A 21,428-nucleotide genomic window follows, 5' to 3' on the forward strand; every position below is an offset into this window, starting at 1 on the left:
CTGCTGTACGGAGTACTTCGTAAGTTGATCCTTGTAAGGTTAGAATAAGTGGCGTTGAAACTGGCGTGCGTAATGGTGTGAAAATTGTAAATTAATATTAATGTCAAAAATAACAACGACGAAGCCTAGGAACTGAGTTGCAGCCAATCCTCATGTGGCAAGACTCCTGGGTCTCAAAGTCTGGATTTGCATGGCTGGGGTGTCGCAGAACAGAGCGCTGGTCATCATTCGACAGTCACAATATCTTGTAACGATCTGCCCGTCAGTGAGAAACAGCCCCCCTGCCTTGCTGATGATCGTCAGTGCGTTCCGCATTCTTGTTTCCTGCCGAACCGACTTGATTTTGAGCAAAGTCCACGTCGAATCTGTCAGAAGAGAAGCTGTCCATTGTTGCAGAAGCTCATGGCAAGGTATAACAAAGAGCATGTAACAAAATGCTTTTGCAAAAACAGGGTTGTCAGATTGTCAGGGGAACGCGCATCCAGTGGTTGGATGTAGAATGATAGCCGAGAAAGGTTGGTCGTAACTCTGAAGCGCGGCACTGGAGCCCACCTGGTCGAAACGCTGTGTTGTGAGTGGCTCAGGCGGCTGGAGAACGGCGGCCCAGGGAGACTGGCTCAACGGGGGAATGCCAAGACCTAACAAAGATCGGCCGCGTAGGCTCGCAAATGCGATTCTGGAATCTCCCCCAGGATGTCCACCGTCAATCCCGGACTGACGCGTACAGTCTCCGTCATCAATCTAGATTCGCAAATAATGCTCTCAGAACAATCGCTGAAACGAAGCTCCCCACTGGGCGGCAACAAAAATTTTGCAAAGTCGACCTCGCTCGATGATCACCTCGTTGATTGCCAGTCTCGTCGAAAAGAAGTGCCATCGCGGCTCGTCGCTGTGTCAATTACATTGTCGGTAAGTTGCGTGGGGGCTTGCTGGTTATCTTCATGGTTCGGAAGACCAATCTGAAGAACCATGCATATTGAGGTCGACGCAGCAATCCCTGGGCAGGTTCGTAACTTGTCGCAGGAGGACGACCAACACTGACCACGGCGTTCGAAACCTCATTATTTTCTCTTCGCTAACTTCTGGAATTGCAGTGCGCCAACGGCTGTCGAACGGAGGTTGGGGACAAGGTTTGACTGACACCTCGTTGCATCAAAAGATAATCAGGAGGGGCCCCGCCGCTCAATCTTTGGAACCACCGTCATCTTCAGGGGTAGCCTATCTCAACAGACTCAAGTGGCAAGGGTTTCGGGGTTGCGATCTCCATTTCGACTGTCATTGATGGAAAAGGTATCTCGGGCCAGTTGCACCGAAGGATGCATGGCCTTGAAGTTGAGTCAAAATTCTTCTCTCCTACTCGCCCTTGTCTGACTCTGTTGATTCCCTGGCTGCCGAGGCGTCTCATTCTCAGAGACGGTCGTGTGCTCCTCCTGAGAGTCGAGAGACATTGAAAAAAACCGCATTTTGATGACGATCACCAATCGGTTCCTCCTTTTGTTTTGAGGTGCAGATGATGGCGCTGCTAGTCAAGGGGAAATTCCCCGTGCCGCAGGAACTCGAATTGGCGCCCGGCCGTACCGTATGTGGCGTGGATAGCGAGGAATCATCTCTGGGTGTTGGGGCCGCAGCCTGCCGTTTCGCTCACAAGCCCGTAAGAACCGAAGCACGTGTTGCAGGGTAAAGCATTGTCATAGACTTCCGCAATTCAATTGCCGTCGAACGCAGAGCGCTCCATAAGCTGACTGGTGTCGGGCTTGGCTTTCAGCCCTGTGGCGGGTTGGTAGATGGCCATTGAGAATGCACACGAGCAACCACAGCAAAGGGAAAATCATAGGCTCGCAGCCAGCAAGATTGAAAACAGGAAGAGCAACAAATCAACCAGACTCGAAAAGAAAAAGTAAGAAAGCAAAGGTGCGATGAGGTGCTTTTAAAGTGTTGATGCCAAGCGATGTTGTCAACTTGAGTGAGACTCTCGCAATTGTCGCTCGCGATCACCTCACTTTGACTAAATCCACTCTGGGACAAGACAACCACTTTTCGATCCAGGGTCCGACCAAACAAAGCTCCAATTTATTCTACTGTCGTTGATTTTAGATTGCACGATCTTCGATGGTCCCTGGAGCCATTGTAAGCCATAGGGCTGGTATGGAGACTCTATTGCGATTTTCCAGAAGCTTGTCTCAGAGGTCTCAGATTATCTGAGACACGGCAATGGTTTCGGCTGTTGAGCTCTAGGCAGCAGTCAATAATATCATTATTGACCTTTTTCACTCCTGATATACTGCAAAGGTCCTCATCCGCTGATGCCATTGCTCAGAGTCACTGTTTTCTTGGTTGACTGTTCGACTTGGGCAACGCTTCCACGTAAGAATATATGAATATATGTAGGATGTATGTTGACATTGAAAGGGTATAGCGATTGCAAATAAAAAGTGTGCCAGACTGCAACTCTATGCACTTGAAACTTGAATATCAGAAGACTCCTGTAACTCCAGTGGTGACCATAACCGCGGTCACTCATGCAAGATCCCAATATACAGCCCGCGGTCTATCTCAATCGACTCAACTCCATAATCACTCCAATTTATCCAAATGCTCCAACCTCGTTAGGACAACTTGTTTGCTCGTCTCTTCGATTTCGCCCGCAAGGAAAACTTCGTCTAGGATCGCATATACCTGTACAGGACCGTGCCATTAGCCAATTGCCTAACATCCTCCCTCTAACGCAGCAACTCACCTTATAGAAGTTGAATACCAAGTCTAGCTCGCACACGTTTCCAAAGAATTGGTCTAGTACCTCGACGAAGAAATGGATTGCCTCGAGGTATGCCAGCTCATTGTCCGTCGCGTCGACGCATGCGCAGAAGAAAAGACCCGCATATCTTCGGTAAACGATTTTCGTGCTTCGCTTGAACTCGACAAAGTTCGACTGGTACTTTTGATCTCGAGGGGCCACCAACCGATGGACCTGGGAAGGTTAGTCCCCCGCATTTTCAGGAGCGGAAGAGCCTCAATGGGGGAGCTAGACGAACCTCTCCTTTGAGCTTTACTTTCTCATCATCCTTTTCCAAATGCCACAGTTAGGCTATCATGGGCGCATGATCGGTATTCGAAGCGACTTACACTGTAGGGCGCATACCACTTGGCAAGTCGGGTCTTGCCCCTGTTCTCGCATTGTCAGCTCCGAGCCACCCGAACAAGCACTCATGGAATGGAAAAGCTCACTGTCGGTTTTGAACAATAATGAATGAGAGAACCATCCTGACGATGGGATCGCGGTGCTCCGTGCGGGGTCCACGGCAGAGGAATATGCTGCTATCTGCTATCGGCGAGGTCCCTGGAGCTCTGGTAATTAACTCCGCATCGACGGGGCTAATGGCGTGATACTGCCAGCCACGACCGCCCTCAACGTTTTTTCAACATGTCACTCTATTATTGGGGCCACTAACTAAACATTAATGCAGGTCTACGTAGCCAATCTTACAGAGACATGCAGGCAGGAATTTAGCATGCTTTCTACCATGGCAGGTTTCAAAATTGACCCTTCAGCGTAGCAAAAAGCACACCCGTTCCTGCGCCCGACAGTATGTAAGCCTGTGCAACCTGGAGTAGACGAATCGATCGGAGTAGAATCGGGAGGATAAATATAGTCCTGACATAACGCCGAGGACCCGACCGTTAAACGGTTTCGCCGATGAGGGATCAATCTGGAACCGACAACCTACCAATACCCTTCCTTCCGCACCCACAACCCCAATCAGTCCAAGAGCTCCATACGAGATCCGACGCCACAGCATGGTCAAGACAACATCCCTTTCAGATATAATGTGATTCGTCCAGAATTGCCATAACATTTGGGTCATCTGGGCTTCTACACCCTCCCTTCCTCTATTCCACTCGTACCAGGTCCAGCGCCCCGTCCAGCACGTCTCGAAATTCCGAGATCGAGATCGAGATCCAGGTCGAAGTCGCAATCTCACTATGCCCGTTTACATGCTCTACGGCTTCCGATGGCCTCGCAGTGGCTTCACGGGTATTCGAGTCTACATCGTCCTGCACAACCTCGAAGACGCAACGGCCGAGTACGTCCAGCAACCGACCACGAATAAGCTGCTGCTCGATTCATTCCGCAAGACCGAACCAGGTATCATGCCAGATCTCCCCGAGCTGCGCTTCATCGAGCAGTACGACCCCGAGGACGAGAGCGACGAGGCCGTCAGCAAACCATACGCATACATCGGTGCGAAAGTGATCAGTATACCCGAAGAAGGATCGCCCAATGCAGGAAGTTCCTGGAATGCAGATATATTTCAGGAGAACCCGCTAGACGAGGCTGGGACGAAGGCGCTGACTGAGTTTCGGGATAAATATGCGGCTGGCGAGAGGATCGGGTGGTGGATTGTGTATAATGGAGATCCCGAACGGTATTTTCCTCCTGATGAAGTGGAGGATGAGGATATTATGGAGGAGGATGAGGATTATGATGACGATGACGAGTTTGATCGTGGTGGATCCTCGACCTCGCCGAGCTCGAATACGCCGTCGACGCCAACGGTGAGTTTGCATGTGTGGCTTTTGATACTTTATAGGAGTGTGAGCTAACTGCTGCGGTGTTCTAGATTCGGCTTCCTGACTCACTGACACGCTGGTTCAGCAAGAGATCTTCGTGATCGTTGTACGAACTTTATAACGAGTGATGATTGTTTTCTACAAAAGAGATTGAAGGTTATATCTGTCAGCTGGCTTTCGGTGTCTGTGGGAGTCTTAGTCTCAGCATATGAGCGGTTACGACGGGCGGTTTGCTTTTTTTTTGCATTATGTTGATCTTACGTCTTTTTATTGGCCAGAATCAACTGGAACCATATCCTCCCCTCTTCCAACTTGCGTCGAACGTTTCCTCGTTAACAGCAAACTGTCGAATGTAGTCCTTCTCCAAGTCATGCGCTCTCCGGCCCAGCAAGACCAGACTGTGCAATGGCGGGCCCATATCGACCTCACTGAGTTCCTGCAGCGTTCCTGCAACGAGCTTCTGGTCTGGCGCTCCGACTCTAGCAGCTCCGATCGCAAGACTGTCCGGTCCCCAAGCGCCCTCCTTTCGTTCCTCCTCGGTTTCCAACATCTGAGAGGCACATTGTGCGACGGTCATATATCTCGGAGGTTCGTAGATCAAGCGTCCGCGCGCCATATTCTCCAGCGACTGCTCCTTGACCTTGATGTCCACCAGCACCAGGGTATGAAGGCCGATCTGCATGTTTTCCTTGACTCGGTCGTAGTACGAGGACGGCTTCCACGTCTCCGTGAAGAAAACCATGCTCACAGTCTGTCCGAAGTTGTATAGCTGGAGGCCTGTGCAGCCGATTCCAGACATGATCGATGCGTTCGGGATAACCTTGGATTCGATGCCGAGTTCGCGCGCGCGGAGGACGAGGTCGGTGTGCGTTGTAGCTCTGTCGCACAGAGACGAAGAATTAGAGAAAGCAAACTAGAAGCAGAGAATGTCATAGGCATACCCAAAAGGATCTCCGACCACAAGGAAGGCTACATCAACCTTGTCCGCATCTGCGAGGATATCATCGCTACCGGTCTCGACGAGCTCTCGGTCGGCTTCAATGACGGGGCGCCCATAGAATGATTCCTACTAAAGCGATCAATCATTATTTAATGAGATCAGAGAATGCCAAAGGCGCGCATGAAATTCGTTGCCGGAGACTCACTAGCTTTGACTTATCGACAAGGAGGATGGCTGTGTACGCTTCAAGGTAGACTCGTTCGGCCTTTTTCACCACCTCGAGGCCGCGGACAGTAATGTCCTTCTCATCCGCGAGTCCGAGTCCAACCAGATAGAGCATTGTGTCTTTTGTGGTTATTAATAGAGTGAATGAATGATTCAAAAGTTTTGGCACCCCACAATGTGAATTGATGCACTGCGGAAGGCGGAAGATGGAGAAACAGATGATCCTCATAGGGTACTCTGTGTTTCTCCATCCATCTCTTTGTCCTTAACTATATCCTTCCCTTAACATGGCTTTGGCTTGTTCCAAATAGATTCCATCATATTTAGGGACTTTGTTGCTTTCTGTCATCTGTTCTGTTTGAGATATCCAGTTGGGACTTGGTCCTAGATTCGCAATATGTCGTCTGACCGTACCCCGAAGTACAGGCAGGAGATTCAGCAGGTAAGAGCTATTTATTGTTGTCTCACCCTTTCGTTATGGACGCAAAGGATTCAGGAGGAAGATATGTGAGCTTGTTCTCATGGTCGCCATGTTGTGATATGAAAACATGCTCATAGGCAAAGGCCTGAACAACTGCCTTGTGTCTGAGCCTAATTCCCTCCCTTATCCTCCACATCCCAATCTTTGCCTGTTATTCATCTCTTCGAGCCATCATGGACTACAGAGAGGGCTCCCCTGATAATGGGCTTGGCGAGTCTGAGCTGGAGACAGAGAGCGTACTCTCGTCGCATGACGAGTCGGACGTCACTCTAAGCGCTCCTTCGGAAGCCTCAAGCTATGCCGAGTCGCAGGCGAGAGTCAGTCCTCAGGTTGAAGATGAAGACGAGACCCAAAAACCAGCGGAAGAGAGAATTGAGTCTAAGGCAGTGTTCAAAGCCAAAGTTATTAACTTCATTCGCCAGATGATGTTCGTCTCTGGAGAGACCGCCGAGCCCTCTATTGAAACAACCACTCTTATCGAGGATATCGTGAGACAGCAAGTCGTTGAAATTGTAGGTGCCTTTTACGACTTGATTATCTTCAATGCGATTAACACATCTTCAGCTCGCGCGCAGTACCACCTTGGCAACTCGCCGTGGAGTTCGCTCTATCTCTACTGATGATTTGATCTTTCTGATTCGCCATGACAAAGCCAAAGTGTCTCGCTTGAAGACTTTCCTTTCCTGGAAGGATGTCCGCAAGAACGTCAAAGAAACTGATGACAAGGGCGGCGGTGATGCGGCCGACTTTGCTGGAGCCGATGACCCGATGGGCGGTGGTGTTGTTGCTGGAACCCAAGACGTTGCCGCCAAGCCGAAAAACAAAAGAGCTCGCGTTGGACTTGCGTGGGACGTCAACAGTTTCTACTCCGTTCAGGTACCCGAGAGAGATGACGAGGAAGATGAAGAGGAAGAAGAGCAGAACTACGCAACTCTCCAGCGTCTTGCTGCCGCGGACGAGCGAACCAAGAACATGACCAGAGAGGAGTACGTCTTTTGGTCCGAATGCCGACAGGCGTCGTTTACATATCGCAAGAGCAAACGTTTCAGAGAGTGGGCTGGGTTTGGAATTGTCACCGAATCGAAGCCCAACGACGATATTGTCGACATTCTCGGCTTTTTAACATTCGAAATTGTGCAGACCCTCACAGAGGAGGCCCTGAAGGTCAAGGAACGCGAGGACCGCGAGAAGAACCGGCGTGGAGGAGCAGAGAATGGTGCAGAGGATACCAAGAAACGCAAGCGCGAGACTGGACTCTTCGATCCTCCCGAGGAGGGCCGTACGCCGGTAGAGCCGAGACACATTCGCGAAGCGTACCGCAAACTGCAAGCGACTCCGAACAAGAACATTGCAATGCTCCTACACAACGGCCGTCTTCCGGCGCGTATGCCCCTCAGATTGGTAAGTCACTTGCTCTCCGTTGGAGGACCTTCGGTCACTAATCCGCTTAGATCTGATACCTTGGGAACCCCAATTCGGATTCCATCGCATGGGAGTAATTCGGAGTTAGAAGAGATACCCCACACATAATGAGTGCATGTTCTATGGTCATGGGCGGCGGGCTTATCTTGATTTTATCCTAAATGGGCAGGCGTATCACGTTCGGCGGAATCCATATTTCATTATCTGAAGACTTGTTTATTCTTCAGTAATCCTACATTATTTCCTTTAGACAAACTTGATGAAGCCTTACAATAAATAACCTATCACTTCCATTTTTCTCACCCAAGTAGGACTGCCAGCCAAACGCCATAGGACGACTTGATTGTAAATAAACTCCGAACGCCGATCGCCGAACGCCGAAGGATCTCTCAACGGACTTCCCAGCCTGAACACTCTTTCGTCCAACATTCTTTCCTTTTTTTTTTTTTTGCATCAAGGTCGGCAGCTTCAGTGCTTTTAGGAGTTGAAATGAGTTCCCGCCGGCGGAATGGCCAGGCTGCTTCCTGTGAGCCTTGCCGCAAGGATAAGGTGCGCTGTGATCACGGAGTTCCTGTCTGTGGACGGTGTCAGAAACGCAACATCAAGAATCGCTGTTTCTATCATCCAGCCCCCCTAACTCGAGAGGGGAGCTCTCAGACGCTCAGACTGAAGGCTCAACGAGCTCAACGCCCCGCGAAAGAACGCATTCGGAAGGGGCCTCAAGCACCGGCACCAGCATCGCCTACGCCACCATCGGTTGAGATCACTATTCAGAGTCCAAGAACAGACGAATTTCTTCCAGCTGCATACTTTGGCCCTACAAGCTTCATGTCTGCTTTCTCTGGCGCTCCCCGGAGTACAGTCTCGCCTATGAATGATGACTCTCAGTCGGAACATGGTCACTCCGTCTTACCTTCATACTGGGTATCTGAGACGACCAAGATCCTGAGTATACTAGCCGAGGGCCCTACAATTGAGCAGTTGGTGAAGGAATACTACGACGCAAGCCAATCATCTATTCTACCCTTTCCCTTGATTCTTGACTTTATGGCCGGAATGAGAAACGTTATAGAAATGGGCGATACGCAGCAAATACTCCGCCGAAAGACTATACAAGTCCTAGAGAACACTTCACGAATGTTTCATATACCCTCCGATACCAAAGGCAAAGACTTTCACCATCTATGCACCGGCCCGCATTTGCGTTTGGAGATCATAGGGATTATGTACGCAATTGCTGGCCGGGCTTGCTTTTTTGGATTCGCTCACGATCGGTTCCGAAGTCCTGCTGGGGCTGCGTCGCGTCTCAAGTTCGTTCAAAAGATGCTGATGGCTTGTGATGCAGCTATTCAGGTGTGCAAGATGTTGACTCCCTTGAGCGACCTGACGTCCTGGCTGCTGTATGAGAATTGGATACTGTCTTGTATGTTTCATGGAGAATACAGTAAGTCGCACCTCCTACTTATGACCCATATTGTGTGACAAGCCTCGTCAATGCAGGAAGGCTGACTGAGTGGTCTACAAAGGCTCTCCGACCTGGCATCGGATGGGGGAGTTGGCTAGTTGCGTCTTCGAACTAGGATTACATCGCGATTGCCATAAGGAAGAAGGTGTCCCCACGTACCTACAAGAGATACGACGGAGGCTGTTCGCAGGCTTGTACTGCTCAGATAAGAATATCGCGACCTTCCTTGGGCGGCCACCACGTGTGTCCTTCAGATACTCGGACAGGAAACCACCTCTTGATATCAGCGAAGAGGTGCTGGTCGCTGACGAACGAGAACTCGAGGCAGCCATGGCCGAGTTAGATAGCGAGGGCTGGAACGTTCATCCCGTATTTCAACGCTCCTCCTGGTACCGAATTCGATACATTATCAGCGTATTTCGAGAGGAGATATTGGAGCTATCTCTACGGCCTGTCGATGCTGAAGCTGCAGAAAAGCTCAGGTAGGCATCTACGAGCATCAACCCTTGGCCCTGATCTCACATTCATAACCATTATCAGAGACATATCCTTTCGCTGCATCAAGGCTCATAAATCTATACCAGCCCATCTACGTTACTCACCAGAGAATTGGAATGAGAACCACCCAATCGGCATACGCGTGATGTTGATCGGTGAACAACAGTTATATCTTTACAATATATTTCTCATACAAAGATTCCTCGCCCAGAACGACCCATCCGCCGAAACTGCACTGCTTGACGTGAGTTCTGAAATCCTTTCGTCCGTCTTAATGCTGGGGAGACAGCAACAGCATTTGGTCGACATCCAGCGCGACTTCAATTCCACTGTAAGTTTCCAAATCAACGCAATATACGACACCCGCTGCTTTCACCTGCTAAGAGGCAATTAAGGCCGTAATGTACGGTTTCTCCGCCGCCAGCACTCTAATCAAAGCCCTCCAAACCCAAGCCCGAACAGGCAACCCACTCCCCTACACAGGATCCAGGGCAGAGCTCATCCGCAATCTCAGCGTCTTCGTCTCGCATCTAGAAATCATGGCACGGCCGTTGAAGTCGAATATCAATCATGCGTTGTTTGACCGCGCAAGCAAGATGTTCGCCAACATCTTAGACGAGGTTTTGGAAGCCTGCCTACCGGTCTCGTCTAGAGATACTGGTGCTGCTGAGGTTCAGTTGGGTTTGGGTTCTTCGGCAGATGTTGACTTGAATAGTTCGTGGGCTGCAGATGGGATGGAGTTTTTGGATACGTTGGATTTCGGTGCGGTTTTCGATCAGTGGGTATTTTAGCTTTCAATCGTCATCAACATCGGAATGGTCCTTCTGAATGAATTACCGTCAGCGGAGTCGCGACAACAAACGCGAAGCCCGAAATACAAAGCGGTTCATCTAACATTGATATACGGTCCGATACGGTTACCGAATTCCTCCTCCAGAATCTCAGCAGCGTCCGCCGACTTCATAATCATGCTCATATCTCCGTCAAAACCAAGGCCGTCATGCATGTCCCAGGGCTTTTCACCGACACCACGCATATGAACCAGAATGGCCTAGTGGTAGTGCCATCTGAGGCAGTCGTCACTAACTCGATCATTACTCTCGCAGGTCCGAGTCGAAGGATCAAGGATATTACCACGTAGATTCCGATTATCCCTTCCAAATACGACTATGCGGTAGCCACACTGTATAGGTCAATACTTTGAGCCTGAGCTAGGCATCCAGGAAGATTATACCATACATCGGGGCTGACAGCAATCATGAAATCACTGAATGCCATGTGGACCATAGGGTCCAGCACCAGTCCATTTTGCGCAGAGAACATCCTGCTTGGCCCAATGCCTGCGAGTTGGTTTCATCCGTGATATAGTCCTCAAAGTGGCCGTCTACCCACAGGTCGTGTCTCGCAGGAGGGAAGATATGAGCAGCGTCTAGTCCCTACGCGGGATTGTCAAAGACGCCTTGGTTGCCACTAACCACGCACCTATCATGATCCCTGCTCAGAAGTGCCCTTCTGAAGTGACACTGGTTGACTGACAGATGGGAACTGCTGGGCTGGTTTGTCGGCGCTCGGCGGACGGCTTCCTCATGACTTAAGGTCACGGTGGTCGGTTGGCTTTTGTCGCCTAGCACGACGTACCGGCCTTGGGCGATGTTTGCGCTGTTTCTCGGGACTAGATCCCGGACGTGGTACTTTTGGTCGAGATCGCGGAGCCTCCAATGGGCTGTTGCCCTTGTGGCTGGGAAGTCTAGGAAATGTTCGCACTTGTTGTAGGACTCGGCGTTGGTGATGTGACGGGGGTCGTTTAGCCATGTGACTGTAGAGCATCGTCGACGGTCAGGTCAGCTCATATTCTTTGCATGGGTGTTTGTATTTAATTATCTCCTAGATAGTCGCCTTGTCCTGAGAATATGTGTGCGTTACGGGGTTTATAGCTATTCCGGGATCTCTCAGGGATTGGGCATCGTGGTGGCGAGTGTGTAGTATAATTTTGTGTATATACCGTATAAATACTATAGTATAGAGATGGGAAAGACATCAAAGCTCCGAATATAAGATTAGACCATGGACGGAGAATTTGGAGGATCTGTTGTGTTGAGCGAGACAGGCGAGATTTTGGAGGATTCGACCAGGGCTCCTTAGTGGGATGAATTTCCTAATTACCAATCTACCTCCTTCACTGCTGTCTCCAGATAGGTAGCGACTACTTGATGCCCACTACCTGTTATCGCTAACTCGTTGTCTAGGCTATGGTCAGATCAGGCGGCTCCACCTCGAGTGATCACTGATGATTTCATGGCCCTGGCAATTAGGAACTCTAATTGAATCCACTATCTATAGCATATTCGGCTCTATAAAATGTTTCTTGCAAGCGCACCACCAAATCTAAGCCACTAAGTTGGGCAATTACTTCCTCGACGCAATCTCACCGCCACTAAGCAACCCCCCAAGAACAGTCCTAATCTCCTCCAAAAACCTCGTAACCTCCTCCTCCGTCCCCACCGTAATCCTCAAACACCCCTCGCAACCCAACTCCTTCCCGCGGAACCGCACAACGACACCCCGCTTCTCAGCCATAGCCTCGTATGTCGCCAGCGCAACAGGGTTACTGGGCTTCCCGCCCTGGTCCGTAGGCTTATCGAGGATCTCAACAAGGAGGAAATTCGACTCCGACCCGCCGCGGAAGCGGCCGATGCCTGGGACGCTGGGGAGTTCTTTGAGGATGCGGTCACGCTGAGCGATGATTTGCGAGCGGTATGTGCGCATGACGTCGAGGTTCTTTGGGTTTCCCAGGGCAGCGGTCGCGAGGGCGGATGTTGGGCTGGAGATGTTGTAGGGTGCTTTGAGGCTGTTAAGGAGAGTCGCGATTTCGGGACTTGTGAATGCAACGCCGAGGCGGATTCCCGCGAGGCCGAAGGCCTTGCTAAGTGTCTGCATAACGACGAGGTTCGGCCATTCCGCGACCCATTCTGCGAGACTTGAACCCTCCGGCGCGAAATCGATATAGGCTTCGTCGACGACGACGACGCCGTTCCACGTTGGGTGTTCGAGAACTTTCTGGATGTCGGACTTGGCGATTAGGTTTGCTGTCGGGTTTCCTGGGGAGCAGATGTAGATGAGCTTTATTGTCGGGTCGGCGGAGAGGGCGGCGTTGATTTTCTCGGGTTGGAGCGCGAATCCGTTCTCTGTGTCTAGGGGGACTTTGACGATCTCGACATCGTTGACGTCCGCGCTAACGGAGTACATGCCGTATGTGGGTGGGCATGTCAGGATCTTGTCTTGTCCAGGGACGCAGAAGGCGCGAAGAAGGGCATCGATGGCTTCGTCGGATCCGACTCCGACAAAAAGGTTCTCGGGTGTAATGTTCTTATTAGTGTGGGCGTGGGTGTTGCGGAGGTTGCAGAAGAGTTGTTTGAGGGTGTGCTGGTGACTATTTCAAGCGATTGGGATTAGCATTGTGAGGCTCTCCAAAATTGTAGGCGTGGTGTACGTACGGGTCTGGGTAACGGTTCAATCCGAGGAGATCGATCTCCGGCTTCGACGACCCCGTAGAATTGCCGTTGGCTGCTGAGTCCTGCAGAGCACCTTGTTGATTCAGCGCCAGGCCGGGACCATATGCGTTCTCATTGGCGTCTAGGAGAACGTTTGTCCCGTCGTCCTTGTAGTCACTGGTTCAATTGAGTCAATCGAGGCGCCGGTTGCGGAGGAGGGGTTCGTGAGGGGACATACTCTCTTGCGCAACGGTAGGGCTGCAATTTCAAAATATTCTTGCGCGCGCATTTGGAGAGGTCAAAAGCCGATATCCTTGAAGACATTTTGAAGTGAAATTGGTGACCGCGTAGTTGTCGGGTCTTTCTGTCTGGTCGAGCGGAGGAAAAGAAATGGTGGTGGGAGCGGAGGGGAAGAGCTTATATAAGGACCTTCCGGCGGCTTCAGATCTATGAGTCAGGGCTCTACAATCGAGGAATGACTCTACATTTGTCTCCAAATTATATATGAATAATGTGATTCTTTTACTTGGTTGTATTTGATATCTGTCAAGTGGCATCGAGAAGCCATGGAAGGTTACCTCGAGGTACCCTGACTGTATACAAGGTTAACATAGACCACCACCAATCCAAATCAACGCCGTAATATGCTCTATAATGACAGCATGAATGCGGTAACGTCTCTATTCTTCCTTGGAGGTCTTCTCAGACTCTTTATTTGAGGCCTTCGCCTTTTTGCCAGAGTGCCTCCATTTGTCTTGCTTAGCCCTGAGATAACGCCAGGTTCGGCTTATTCCGGCAGTGAACAGCCCCTTGACCGTCTCCACGGTGCTCGGCCACCGGATTGTCTTTGTGATCGCGGCCTGGATTTCGTTCTTGAGACTCTCGTCCCTGGCAATGCGTTGCTCAAATGGTCCACCTTGTCTCCGGCGAATGAGCTCAGGGTCATTGTCATTACTCTCTTTCATCATCTTGTTAAAGTCTGCCCGAGGTATACCGAAGCGGGATTGATACTGGAAATATAGCCTTTCTCGGAACGACTCAGGTAGCCGGCGAACCATGTTACCGCGCTTTGTGGGGTCCATGTTTTGAGAAAGGCGCACGTTTGCGTCAGGATCATGGATCCAGTCGCTCTCCGAGCAGCGCGAGTCGTTGAACACAACATTGGGAAGGTTATCGATGAGTGGTGCATATAAGCTTCGGAAATTAGCCATCTGTGAAGACACGATATTATTGACCTTTTTCGGATCCTCCACAGGCAACGCCATGCGCAGATCACCCATGTAGCTGATTGCAGCTATAGTGCTGTATAGTTGGAACTCCGTAAACTCTTCCGGCAGAAGCAATAGAGCCACCCGGACAGCAGACAGAAGGTTCATCTGGTTTGCGAGCCGTACCTTCGGGTGGTCTCGCAAGATTTTGACGGGCTTGTGCAGTCGGCCAGCAAGATATAATGAGTCCCATTGACTAAGATCCTTGCATAAAGTGTCGATATTCACAACTCCGTATTTGATCAGAGTACCGTTGACAGTGATGTAAGGATTGAAATAGACACCTGCACCGAATCTGTCCTGAATCTGAGAGACAGTGTATGACCCGAGGGAGCGTAATCCGGAGTAATGGTCTCGGTGCTGTGCAATATTTAGATCGTGCCAGTGTTGCGAATAGGACACGCCAAAGATAAAATCAATCATCTTTCCTTGCCCTTGCTGCATCTTCTGAATAGCTGCCGGGGCCGACGGATGACATTTTTCGGAACCGGCTGCGCTCCCATTTTGCGGAAAGACGCCGGAGCCATATGCGAACGCGTACCGGATAGGTGCCTTGAATTGCCAAAGAATCTGACGCAAAGCTTCCTTAAATTCCTGGTTGATTATCATGTGTTGATTGATTCCAAAGTCCTTGGAAGGAAGCTCTGAGAACGCCGATATCGAGGAAAGGTCCTGGTTCGCCTCCCAGTCATTGTCGGGAGCTCTGGAGGTAGAGGAGGTAGAAAATGAAGCGGAAGGTGAAGAAGAAGAAGAAGAAGAAGAAGAAGAAGAAGAAGAAGAAGAAGAAGAAGAAGAAGAAGATGATGATGATGATAACAGTCCCCCGTCCGAATAAGAAGGTTGCGCACTGCCGTTGTTATAGGTTGTGGTACGGTTTCCAGACAAGCCCAGTCCACCACTACGAGGACGAATTGAGTTTGGTTCGCTTGAAAAACATCGGATCGTGCCCAGCCTTCCACTGGGGCGCGGGTAAGCCGAGTGCAGACGCACGTACGAGCCCGCGGTCGCGTTCGAGAAGAGTAACTTCAATGCAGATATCAGTTAGCATTGAGCTGACCGGACAAAGGGGGAAGCCGTGGGAATGCGGTCTTACTGTAGCTTCGCGCATTGTCGCGAGATGAAAAGGGGGGACTTTGAGGCGCTTGGAGATTCACACCATGATTTCTGGTTCACAGCAGCAAGAGTAAGGAAATGAGGATGACGAAGGAACAGAGTAGACTGGAGATGCCGATGGAGCTCAGTGTGGAATTATTATTCATCGGGTCTTCGACCGAGAGTCTTCTCCGACACTGACGTACCCTCGGCTTTATTATTGCGTGCCTTGAGGCAGCATAAGTCACGTGTCACCGTTCCTCCGCAGGCGCGTCACCGCCCAGACCCAAACAAAGGCAGTAAACAATCACCACAGCATCAGTCCCTCGCTCACAGCAACTCGAATTGCATCAGCCTCGATGCTCGCATATCATGGCTAACGAAATGGAGACGTTCGCCGCCCGCCTGGCTACGTTCGACCTGGTCCTTCACACGGACAGGCGATCCTCTAGCTCGAAATCCGCAAAGCCAATCTCATGGCCTCACAGCAGACCTTCTCCCGCTGAGGTATTGCCAGGCCCGCTCAGACAGAAAATTGAGACATCGAAGCAATACTAACATTCCTCTTATATAGTTGGCGCATGCGGGCTTCTTCTATAACCCCTACGAGACGAACCCGGACAACACAACATGCTTCCTATGCCGAAGAGCCCTTGATGGGTGGGAAGAGGAGGACAACCCTATCACGGAACATCTGAAGCACGCGAAAGACTGTGGATGGGCTGTCATGATGGATATTCAACAGCGTAGCTCGAACCCAGCTGAGATAGAAGACCCTACAAGTGAAGCGATAGTCCAGGCAAGGTTGTCGACTTTTGGTGAATCATGGCCGCATGATGGCAAGAAGGGTTGGGTGTGCCAGTCTGACAAGGTGAATCAGGTTCGACAGTGCATAACGCGACCGAGACTAATAATGGATTCCTTTTGTGATAGATGGTTGAAGGCGGATGGTACTTCTGTCCGAACGAAGAAAGCGCAGACCTGGCGAGCTGCGCCTACTGCAAGTTGTCTCTTGATGGCTGGGAACCCAAGGACAACCCATTGTAAGTGACGACTTCGTTCCTTCCCTGCTACTTCTGGCTGACCATTAAGTGACGAGCACTACCGCCGTTCCTCGGATTGTTCGTTTTTCGTGTTCGCAAAACCTGCCAAGGGTAAAGGTCCGCGATCTAAGAAAGGTCGTGCTTCCAAAGCCTCTCGCCAATCGACTCAATCTACCACATCCGAGATTCCAGCTTCAGATGTCGAGGATATGGGTCAGAGTGTGATGTCTCAACCAGCCAAGACCAAAACGACGAAGAAGTCGAAAGCGAAGTCGAAGAGTTCAAAGACCAAGAAAGACGAGCCTCAGGAGACCGCGAGTCAGATGGATATCGATGAAGTAGAACACGCCCAACCCGAAACGCTAAAACCGAAGCGCAGTACACGGGGTCGAAAGCGATCGAGTGCAGACGTGGATAGGGACGCAATGAGCATCGCCGATGAAGATGTCATGGATCAGGTGGAACGTCCTGCGAAAAAGAGGGCTTCAAGACGAAGTACTAGCCGAGCGCGAGCACAGAGCATAATTTCAACCGATGGCGCAGACGATGCTCAAGGATATGACAGTGAGGTCACCCAGGACGAGGACGATCACAGGATAGGTCGTGGGACGAGCAGGAAGAAGACAACGAGAGGACGCAATACTTCGAGGGCATCTTTAACCACGCGCACAACAAAGAAATCTCGTATCCCGCGAGACTCAGAGCTCGAAGCCGCGATCGAAGCTGGCCTTGAAGGGGATGAGCCTCATAACGTGGAAACCGAAGAAGTGAAGGCTGAAAAGCCCGCTCCAAAGCCCGCGCCCAAGAAGTCCAAGTCGAAGAAAAAGAACACAAAGAAGGAACCAGAACCAGAACTAGAACTGTCCGATGCTACGGGTGACCATGTAGCCGATGAAAAGATCCCTGAAAACCACGAACCCCAGGCGGACCAAGAGATGATTGATCACGACGAAGTACCTGAACAGCAAGAACCCGAGCCTGCTACGAAAACCAAACGCCGCTCAAAAAACAAAGCTGAATCGCCAGAAAACCAGGAAGCCACCGCTGCTCCCAAGCAGCTAGAAGCGCAAGATACTCTGGAGGACGATCGCCGTCAACATGAATCATTCGTGTCGGTGGAGATCGTTTCAATACCTCCAGCAGATTATTCCGAGATAGAGTCAAAGGACAAAGACAGCAAAAAGTCCAAGAAGAAATCGTCATCAGAGAAGACCAAAAAGTCCAAGAAGGCTGAGAAGGCAGAGCAAAAGAGAGAAAGCCGGCATTCTGAAGTCAAGGAAACGCCAGAGCCATCGCCTCCGGTATCCCGATCTCGTATTCCAGAACCGAGCAAGGAGGTACATGTGCACGAAGAATCTTCTGGCCGAAGATCGTCCAAAGTACCCCCTAAGACAGCTGAGAGATACAGCGACATTCCTCAAGAGAAACAATATGCCAGATTCTTCGCGTCCGACAGATCACCGGAAGACACGCGCCGGCCCCGTAATCAAGATCAGGAAGATGAGCCCGTGTCTCCGCTACCCTCTGCATCGAGAGGAACTCCTTCGCTCTCACCGCAATCCTCCGATGCCGAAAATCGCCCACCTTCCATGAAAGCTCCTGCACAACGACCCCAGCTGTCGTCTCCTTTTAAGAATGCCTCAGTACGATTCCCTCTGGCGACTAGTACGCTCTCTCCTTCCAAGCGGAATGCTTCCGTTGGAACGCTTCAAACGTCTTACCCGTGGGCGCCGATCAATATTGATGAGATCTTGATGGCAGGTGCAAGTGACAAGGAAAATTTCAGTGCGCTCGGTAACTTGAAAGGAGAGCTGACAAGCCCCGAAAAGAAGATGACAGTCGAGGAATGGATCATGTGGAACGCAAAGAATGGAGAAGAAAGGCTCAAACGAGAATGTGAAAGGCTCGTCGGGCAGTTCGAGAGAGAGGGAGCGCGAGCGATGCGCGCACTGGAAGGGATCGAGTGCATTGATTGATTGACGCAGGGCTGCCGACGATGAATGCATTTTTTGGGAGCTGAGGTTTTCAGGGTATGGCGTTGCGTAATCTTCATATCTGGTTTAATGGGTGATATTGAATATGTTCAATGCAATTTTGCCGAATAACATCACGGCATATCGAGCGCCTTTTTCTGACCGTACTCCGCCCTGTATAAGAACACCCCAAAAGCAAAACCAAACGCCGGGTATATATACAAGTAGTAGATGAAGCCGAACTAAGCGATAATTCCTAATCGGCCTTCCCAACTGTCTTCCTGCTTGATTTCGTCGCCTCCCCTACGACGCTTCTCGTTTCGCTTCCGCCTCTTCTCCTCTCGCTCCTTGGAAATCTGCTCCTCCCTCTCCTTAAGTCGCTCTCCCAAATCCATCTGCCAAACCATCCGCTCCTCCTCCTCCCTAACGCGCTTCTGATGCGCCAGCATCCTCAATCGCTGCCTCACATCCTCAACCGTCGCCCTCGCCACCTCCCCACTCTGCCCCGTCGCAATCAAATGCTGCTTGCTATTCAAATGCTCCACCAGCTGCAGATTATCCTTGAACGTGAGATCGCAGTCTGAGCAGTAGAACCCCGCGCCGCGTCCGCGTTTGCCGACGGCGTTGGCGGCCGAGACGATCGTCGTCTTTCCAACCATCGACGCGACGTCGAGGCGCTCTTTGCGAGAGGTTGTCGCTTCCAGCGAGCTGTAGTCGACCGGCGCGTGCCATTTCTTCCCGAGGAGTTTTGCTTCATATCGTGCTTTTCCTTCCTCTTTGCGTTTGGCTTCTTCCTCGGCACCTTTTTTGGCGTATTCTTCTCTGTCCCAGGATTTGCCGCCGAATGTGTCGGATGTGGGGGTACCGTAGGCGGATTTGTTTGTGGACATGGTGATAATGGTGACGAGGGAGAAGGATGATTGTAAACTGATTTTCGCGCAAGTATGACTCTGCAGAGAGCGGATGGGGAAGGGAATTGGTGATGACGGAGTACGGAAGAGAATCGAGACTTTGGACGGCAGAATGGAGATAGCTATCAAAGGCGGTGAGATTGATGCTTATCGTCCCCCACTCCACCCACCTTGTCTGTCGTTCACGAGGTGCGCGACTGTCGAGGCATTCAATCAATGGCCGTCTTGTTCTCATCCCATTATGACCTGGCACGCTGTAGGAGCCCGCTTGCTCAGAAATGATGATCTTTGCCTCTTAATTTGCTGCGTGACTGAATCCTTTGTTTCAGGTCTACCTGTAACCCCCAATGACGGCCGTGTCATCTCGTGTCGCTCCTCTCAGTCGAATGACTTGAATCTGCTGGAGCTGAAACGTAAATATTACTCCTGGAGCCCGTTATCTCGAATCAAGTATCTGCCACGCTGGCACCCTGGTACTTGCGAAGGCTACCTCGTTCTTTAGGCAACAATTCTGGATCCCGTGTCTCGATATCATAGCTCCATCGTCAGCCTCCTAGAGCACTGCACTGCCCCTTGCGGCTCAGCGGATTCCCCGGCCCTGTTTGTGTCTGCATTTAAACAAACCGTATCTTCCTCGATTGCTTGAGACACAACTCTTTCGAAACATGGCGTCCGTTACACCGGCGGGCAGCCTTTCGGAGGCCGCCGGCTCGCACTTCAGACTGATGGACCTCCCAACAGAACTACATCTGCAAATCTCATCATACCTTTCATATCCAGACGCACTGGCTCTGAAGCACACCTCTCGCCATTTCTACTCATTCGTATACACAGGCGTCCACCTAAAGGTCGACTGGCTAGTGGAGCGCTTCGAGCGGAAACTGGAATGTCCTATGGAGAAATGCTCCTTCCGCACAGACGAAGCTTTTTGTAACTGGCGGATTCGAAGGATCATGGAGCGCAGGCGTCGACATTTGGAATGTTCTCGGACGAGAATGGGCTGTCTCGTTATTGAGGGCCAGACTTGTCAGATGGATCTGGTTCCTACTTGGCTGAAGAGGCAGGGTCGGATAAGATTGCTTAAGGCAGTTGGGAACGAAGGTCTGTTTGATTCTCCTAGGAGCCCGATTCGCACGGGCTTGAGGATTCTGACGCATGTCTTCAGTTTTCATCCATCTAGCGATGGTCCTCTTCATGCAGCTACTGTGGGCTATCTGTCAAAGATTAGTCTCTGTGATGTTTGAATGAACAAGCAACTTATAGGGCTAGATATATCTTCGCGCAACAATCACTTGGCAGTAGCCCTGAGCCATGATTGATGGAGACTACGATTGGCGGGCTTCGTTTCCTACGTCCAGTCTGGTTCCATATCAGATTGCAGCAGGATTGCGCACAAGCACACCAGACTCCCCACATTACCATGAATCGAACGACCCGTGGGCTCGAAGCCCTAAACAAACGCTGCCGCCGCGCCCGAGTCGCTCGGCTTCCACCACAAACACCTCCCTCTTGTTCGCTCGGGCTTGCCATGAATCTTTTTTGTTTAAATGCAGCTGGCTGCATCAAATTCCAGCTGGAAGGTTACTTTTCACGATGGTATTGTATCGTGATTGCGCGACAGCAATGAGCACCCGATAGATAAGACGATAATGTTTAATGAAAGCCTGCTCTCGTTGATATCACCAGGTGCTTCAAATGTTACGATTCCATTTCTCAACAACGTCATCGACGGACATCGGAGTAAAATTGAGCATAAAGATAGGAAACCGGCAGGCACTGACGAATACCCATCCTCATTGTTGCGCGTCAGCGATGGAGAAAAAGCAAATACATTCTGAGGGCCGTCCCTACCCTTGCACCGCTTGTAGCCGATAACCTTACCAAAGCAGCCTGATTCTGACGACCAATTATTGGTGATTTTGTGTTGCCAGCTTTGTATTGGGATTCAACGTAGACCGAGAATTTCATTCTCGTTGGTCATCGCATTTTGTCTCTCGGAAAACTGCCCCCTTTGCCCGTCTCCCAAAGTAGGCCTTGTTGCACAATCGGC

The 21,428-nt window shown here is 50.8% G+C and overlaps 10 protein-coding genes across 10 annotated transcripts; 6 read left to right on the top strand and 4 right to left on the bottom strand.

The window, feature by feature from the left end:
* The first annotated feature begins 596 nt into the window (after positions 1 to 596).
* On the top strand, positions 597 to 1,130 carry BDV17DRAFT_4116 (uncharacterized protein). Its single transcript, XM_073764498.1, has 2 exons — positions 597 to 1,005; positions 1,095 to 1,130. The coding sequence occupies exon 1, from the start codon at positions 694 to 696 to the stop codon at positions 961 to 963; it is 270 nt and encodes an 89-aa protein (XP_073621095.1). The 5' UTR covers positions 597 to 693; the 3' UTR covers positions 964 to 1,005; positions 1,095 to 1,130.
* A 1,312-nt stretch (positions 1,131 to 2,442) lies between these two features.
* BDV17DRAFT_3960 (AP-2 complex subunit sigma) lies at positions 2,443 to 3,329 on the bottom strand. The gene is made up of 5 exons (XM_073764471.1): positions 3,226 to 3,329; positions 3,124 to 3,163; positions 3,033 to 3,062; positions 2,738 to 2,968; positions 2,443 to 2,676 (listed from the first exon to the last, which is right to left on the bottom strand). Exons 1-5 carry the CDS (start codon positions 3,258 to 3,260, stop codon positions 2,575 to 2,577), a joined length of 438 nt encoding a protein of 145 aa, XP_073621096.1. The 5' UTR covers positions 3,261 to 3,329; the 3' UTR covers positions 2,443 to 2,574.
* Positions 3,330 to 3,486: 157 nt separating this feature from the next.
* Positions 3,487 to 4,760, top strand: BDV17DRAFT_4050 (uncharacterized protein). Its single transcript, XM_073764491.1, has 2 exons — positions 3,487 to 4,554; positions 4,620 to 4,760. The coding sequence occupies exons 1-2, from the start codon at positions 3,982 to 3,984 to the stop codon at positions 4,668 to 4,670; spliced, it is 624 nt and encodes a 207-aa protein (XP_073621097.1). The 5' UTR covers positions 3,487 to 3,981; the 3' UTR covers positions 4,671 to 4,760.
* An 89-nt stretch (positions 4,761 to 4,849) lies between these two features.
* dph5 (diphthine synthase) lies at positions 4,850 to 5,849 on the bottom strand (the record flags this gene model as incomplete). Its single annotated transcript, XM_073759559.1, has 3 exons — positions 4,850 to 5,447; positions 5,511 to 5,635; positions 5,715 to 5,849. 3 exons carry the CDS (start codon positions 5,847 to 5,849, stop codon positions 4,850 to 4,852), a joined length of 858 nt encoding a protein of 285 aa, XP_073621098.1.
* Positions 5,850 to 6,003: 154 nt separating this feature from the next.
* Positions 6,004 to 7,929, top strand: BDV17DRAFT_248808 (transcriptional regulator SPT3). Its single transcript, XM_073756138.1, has 4 exons — positions 6,004 to 6,176; positions 6,638 to 6,727; positions 6,780 to 7,616; positions 7,667 to 7,929. Exons 1-4 carry the CDS (start codon positions 6,132 to 6,134, stop codon positions 7,670 to 7,672), a joined length of 978 nt encoding a protein of 325 aa, XP_073621099.1. The 5' UTR covers positions 6,004 to 6,131; the 3' UTR covers positions 7,673 to 7,929.
* A 197-nt stretch (positions 7,930 to 8,126) lies between these two features.
* Positions 8,127 to 10,391, top strand: BDV17DRAFT_278576 (uncharacterized protein; the record flags this gene model as incomplete). The annotated part of the gene is made up of 4 exons (XM_073759560.1): positions 8,127 to 9,081; positions 9,164 to 9,584; positions 9,643 to 9,931; positions 9,996 to 10,391. The coding sequence occupies 4 exons, from the start codon at positions 8,127 to 8,129 to the stop codon at positions 10,389 to 10,391; spliced, it is 2,061 nt and encodes a 686-aa protein (XP_073621100.1).
* Positions 10,392 to 12,006: 1,615 nt separating this feature from the next.
* BDV17DRAFT_278577 (mitochondrial matrix Mmp37-domain-containing protein) lies at positions 12,007 to 15,467 on the bottom strand (the record flags this gene model as incomplete). The annotated part of the gene is made up of 4 exons (XM_073759561.1): positions 12,007 to 13,030; positions 13,095 to 13,268; positions 13,800 to 15,031; positions 15,453 to 15,467. The coding sequence occupies 4 exons, from the start codon at positions 15,465 to 15,467 to the stop codon at positions 12,007 to 12,009; spliced, it is 2,445 nt and encodes an 814-aa protein (XP_073621101.1).
* A 194-nt stretch (positions 15,468 to 15,661) lies between these two features.
* Positions 15,662 to 18,590, top strand: BDV17DRAFT_4206 (uncharacterized protein). Its single transcript, XM_073764513.1, has 4 exons — positions 15,662 to 15,958; positions 16,026 to 16,322; positions 16,385 to 16,494; positions 16,544 to 18,590. The coding sequence occupies exons 1-4, from the start codon at positions 15,824 to 15,826 to the stop codon at positions 18,468 to 18,470; spliced, it is 2,469 nt and encodes an 822-aa protein (XP_073621102.1). The 5' UTR covers positions 15,662 to 15,823; the 3' UTR covers positions 18,471 to 18,590.
* BDV17DRAFT_4224 (U4/U6-U5 snRNP complex subunit SNU23) lies at positions 18,504 to 19,584 on the bottom strand. The gene has a single exon (XM_073764519.1). The coding sequence runs from the start codon at positions 19,355 to 19,357 to the stop codon at positions 18,710 to 18,712; it is 648 nt and encodes a 215-aa protein (XP_073621103.1). The 5' UTR covers positions 19,358 to 19,584; the 3' UTR covers positions 18,504 to 18,709.
* Positions 19,585 to 21,044: 1,460 nt separating this feature from the next.
* On the top strand, positions 21,045 to 21,285 carry BDV17DRAFT_248821 (uncharacterized protein). The gene has a single exon (XM_073756139.1). It carries the CDS (start codon positions 21,074 to 21,076, stop codon positions 21,251 to 21,253), a length of 180 nt encoding a protein of 59 aa, XP_073621104.1. The 5' UTR covers positions 21,045 to 21,073; the 3' UTR covers positions 21,254 to 21,285.
* The last annotated feature ends 143 nt before the right edge of the window (positions 21,286 to 21,428 follow it).

This window comes from Aspergillus undulatus, assembly GCF_047715775.1.
Source record: "Aspergillus undulatus strain CBS 261.88 unplaced genomic scaffold BDV17scaffold_1, whole genome shotgun sequence".
Taxonomy (NCBI): Eukaryota; Fungi; Ascomycota; class Eurotiomycetes; order Eurotiales; family Aspergillaceae; genus Aspergillus; species Aspergillus undulatus.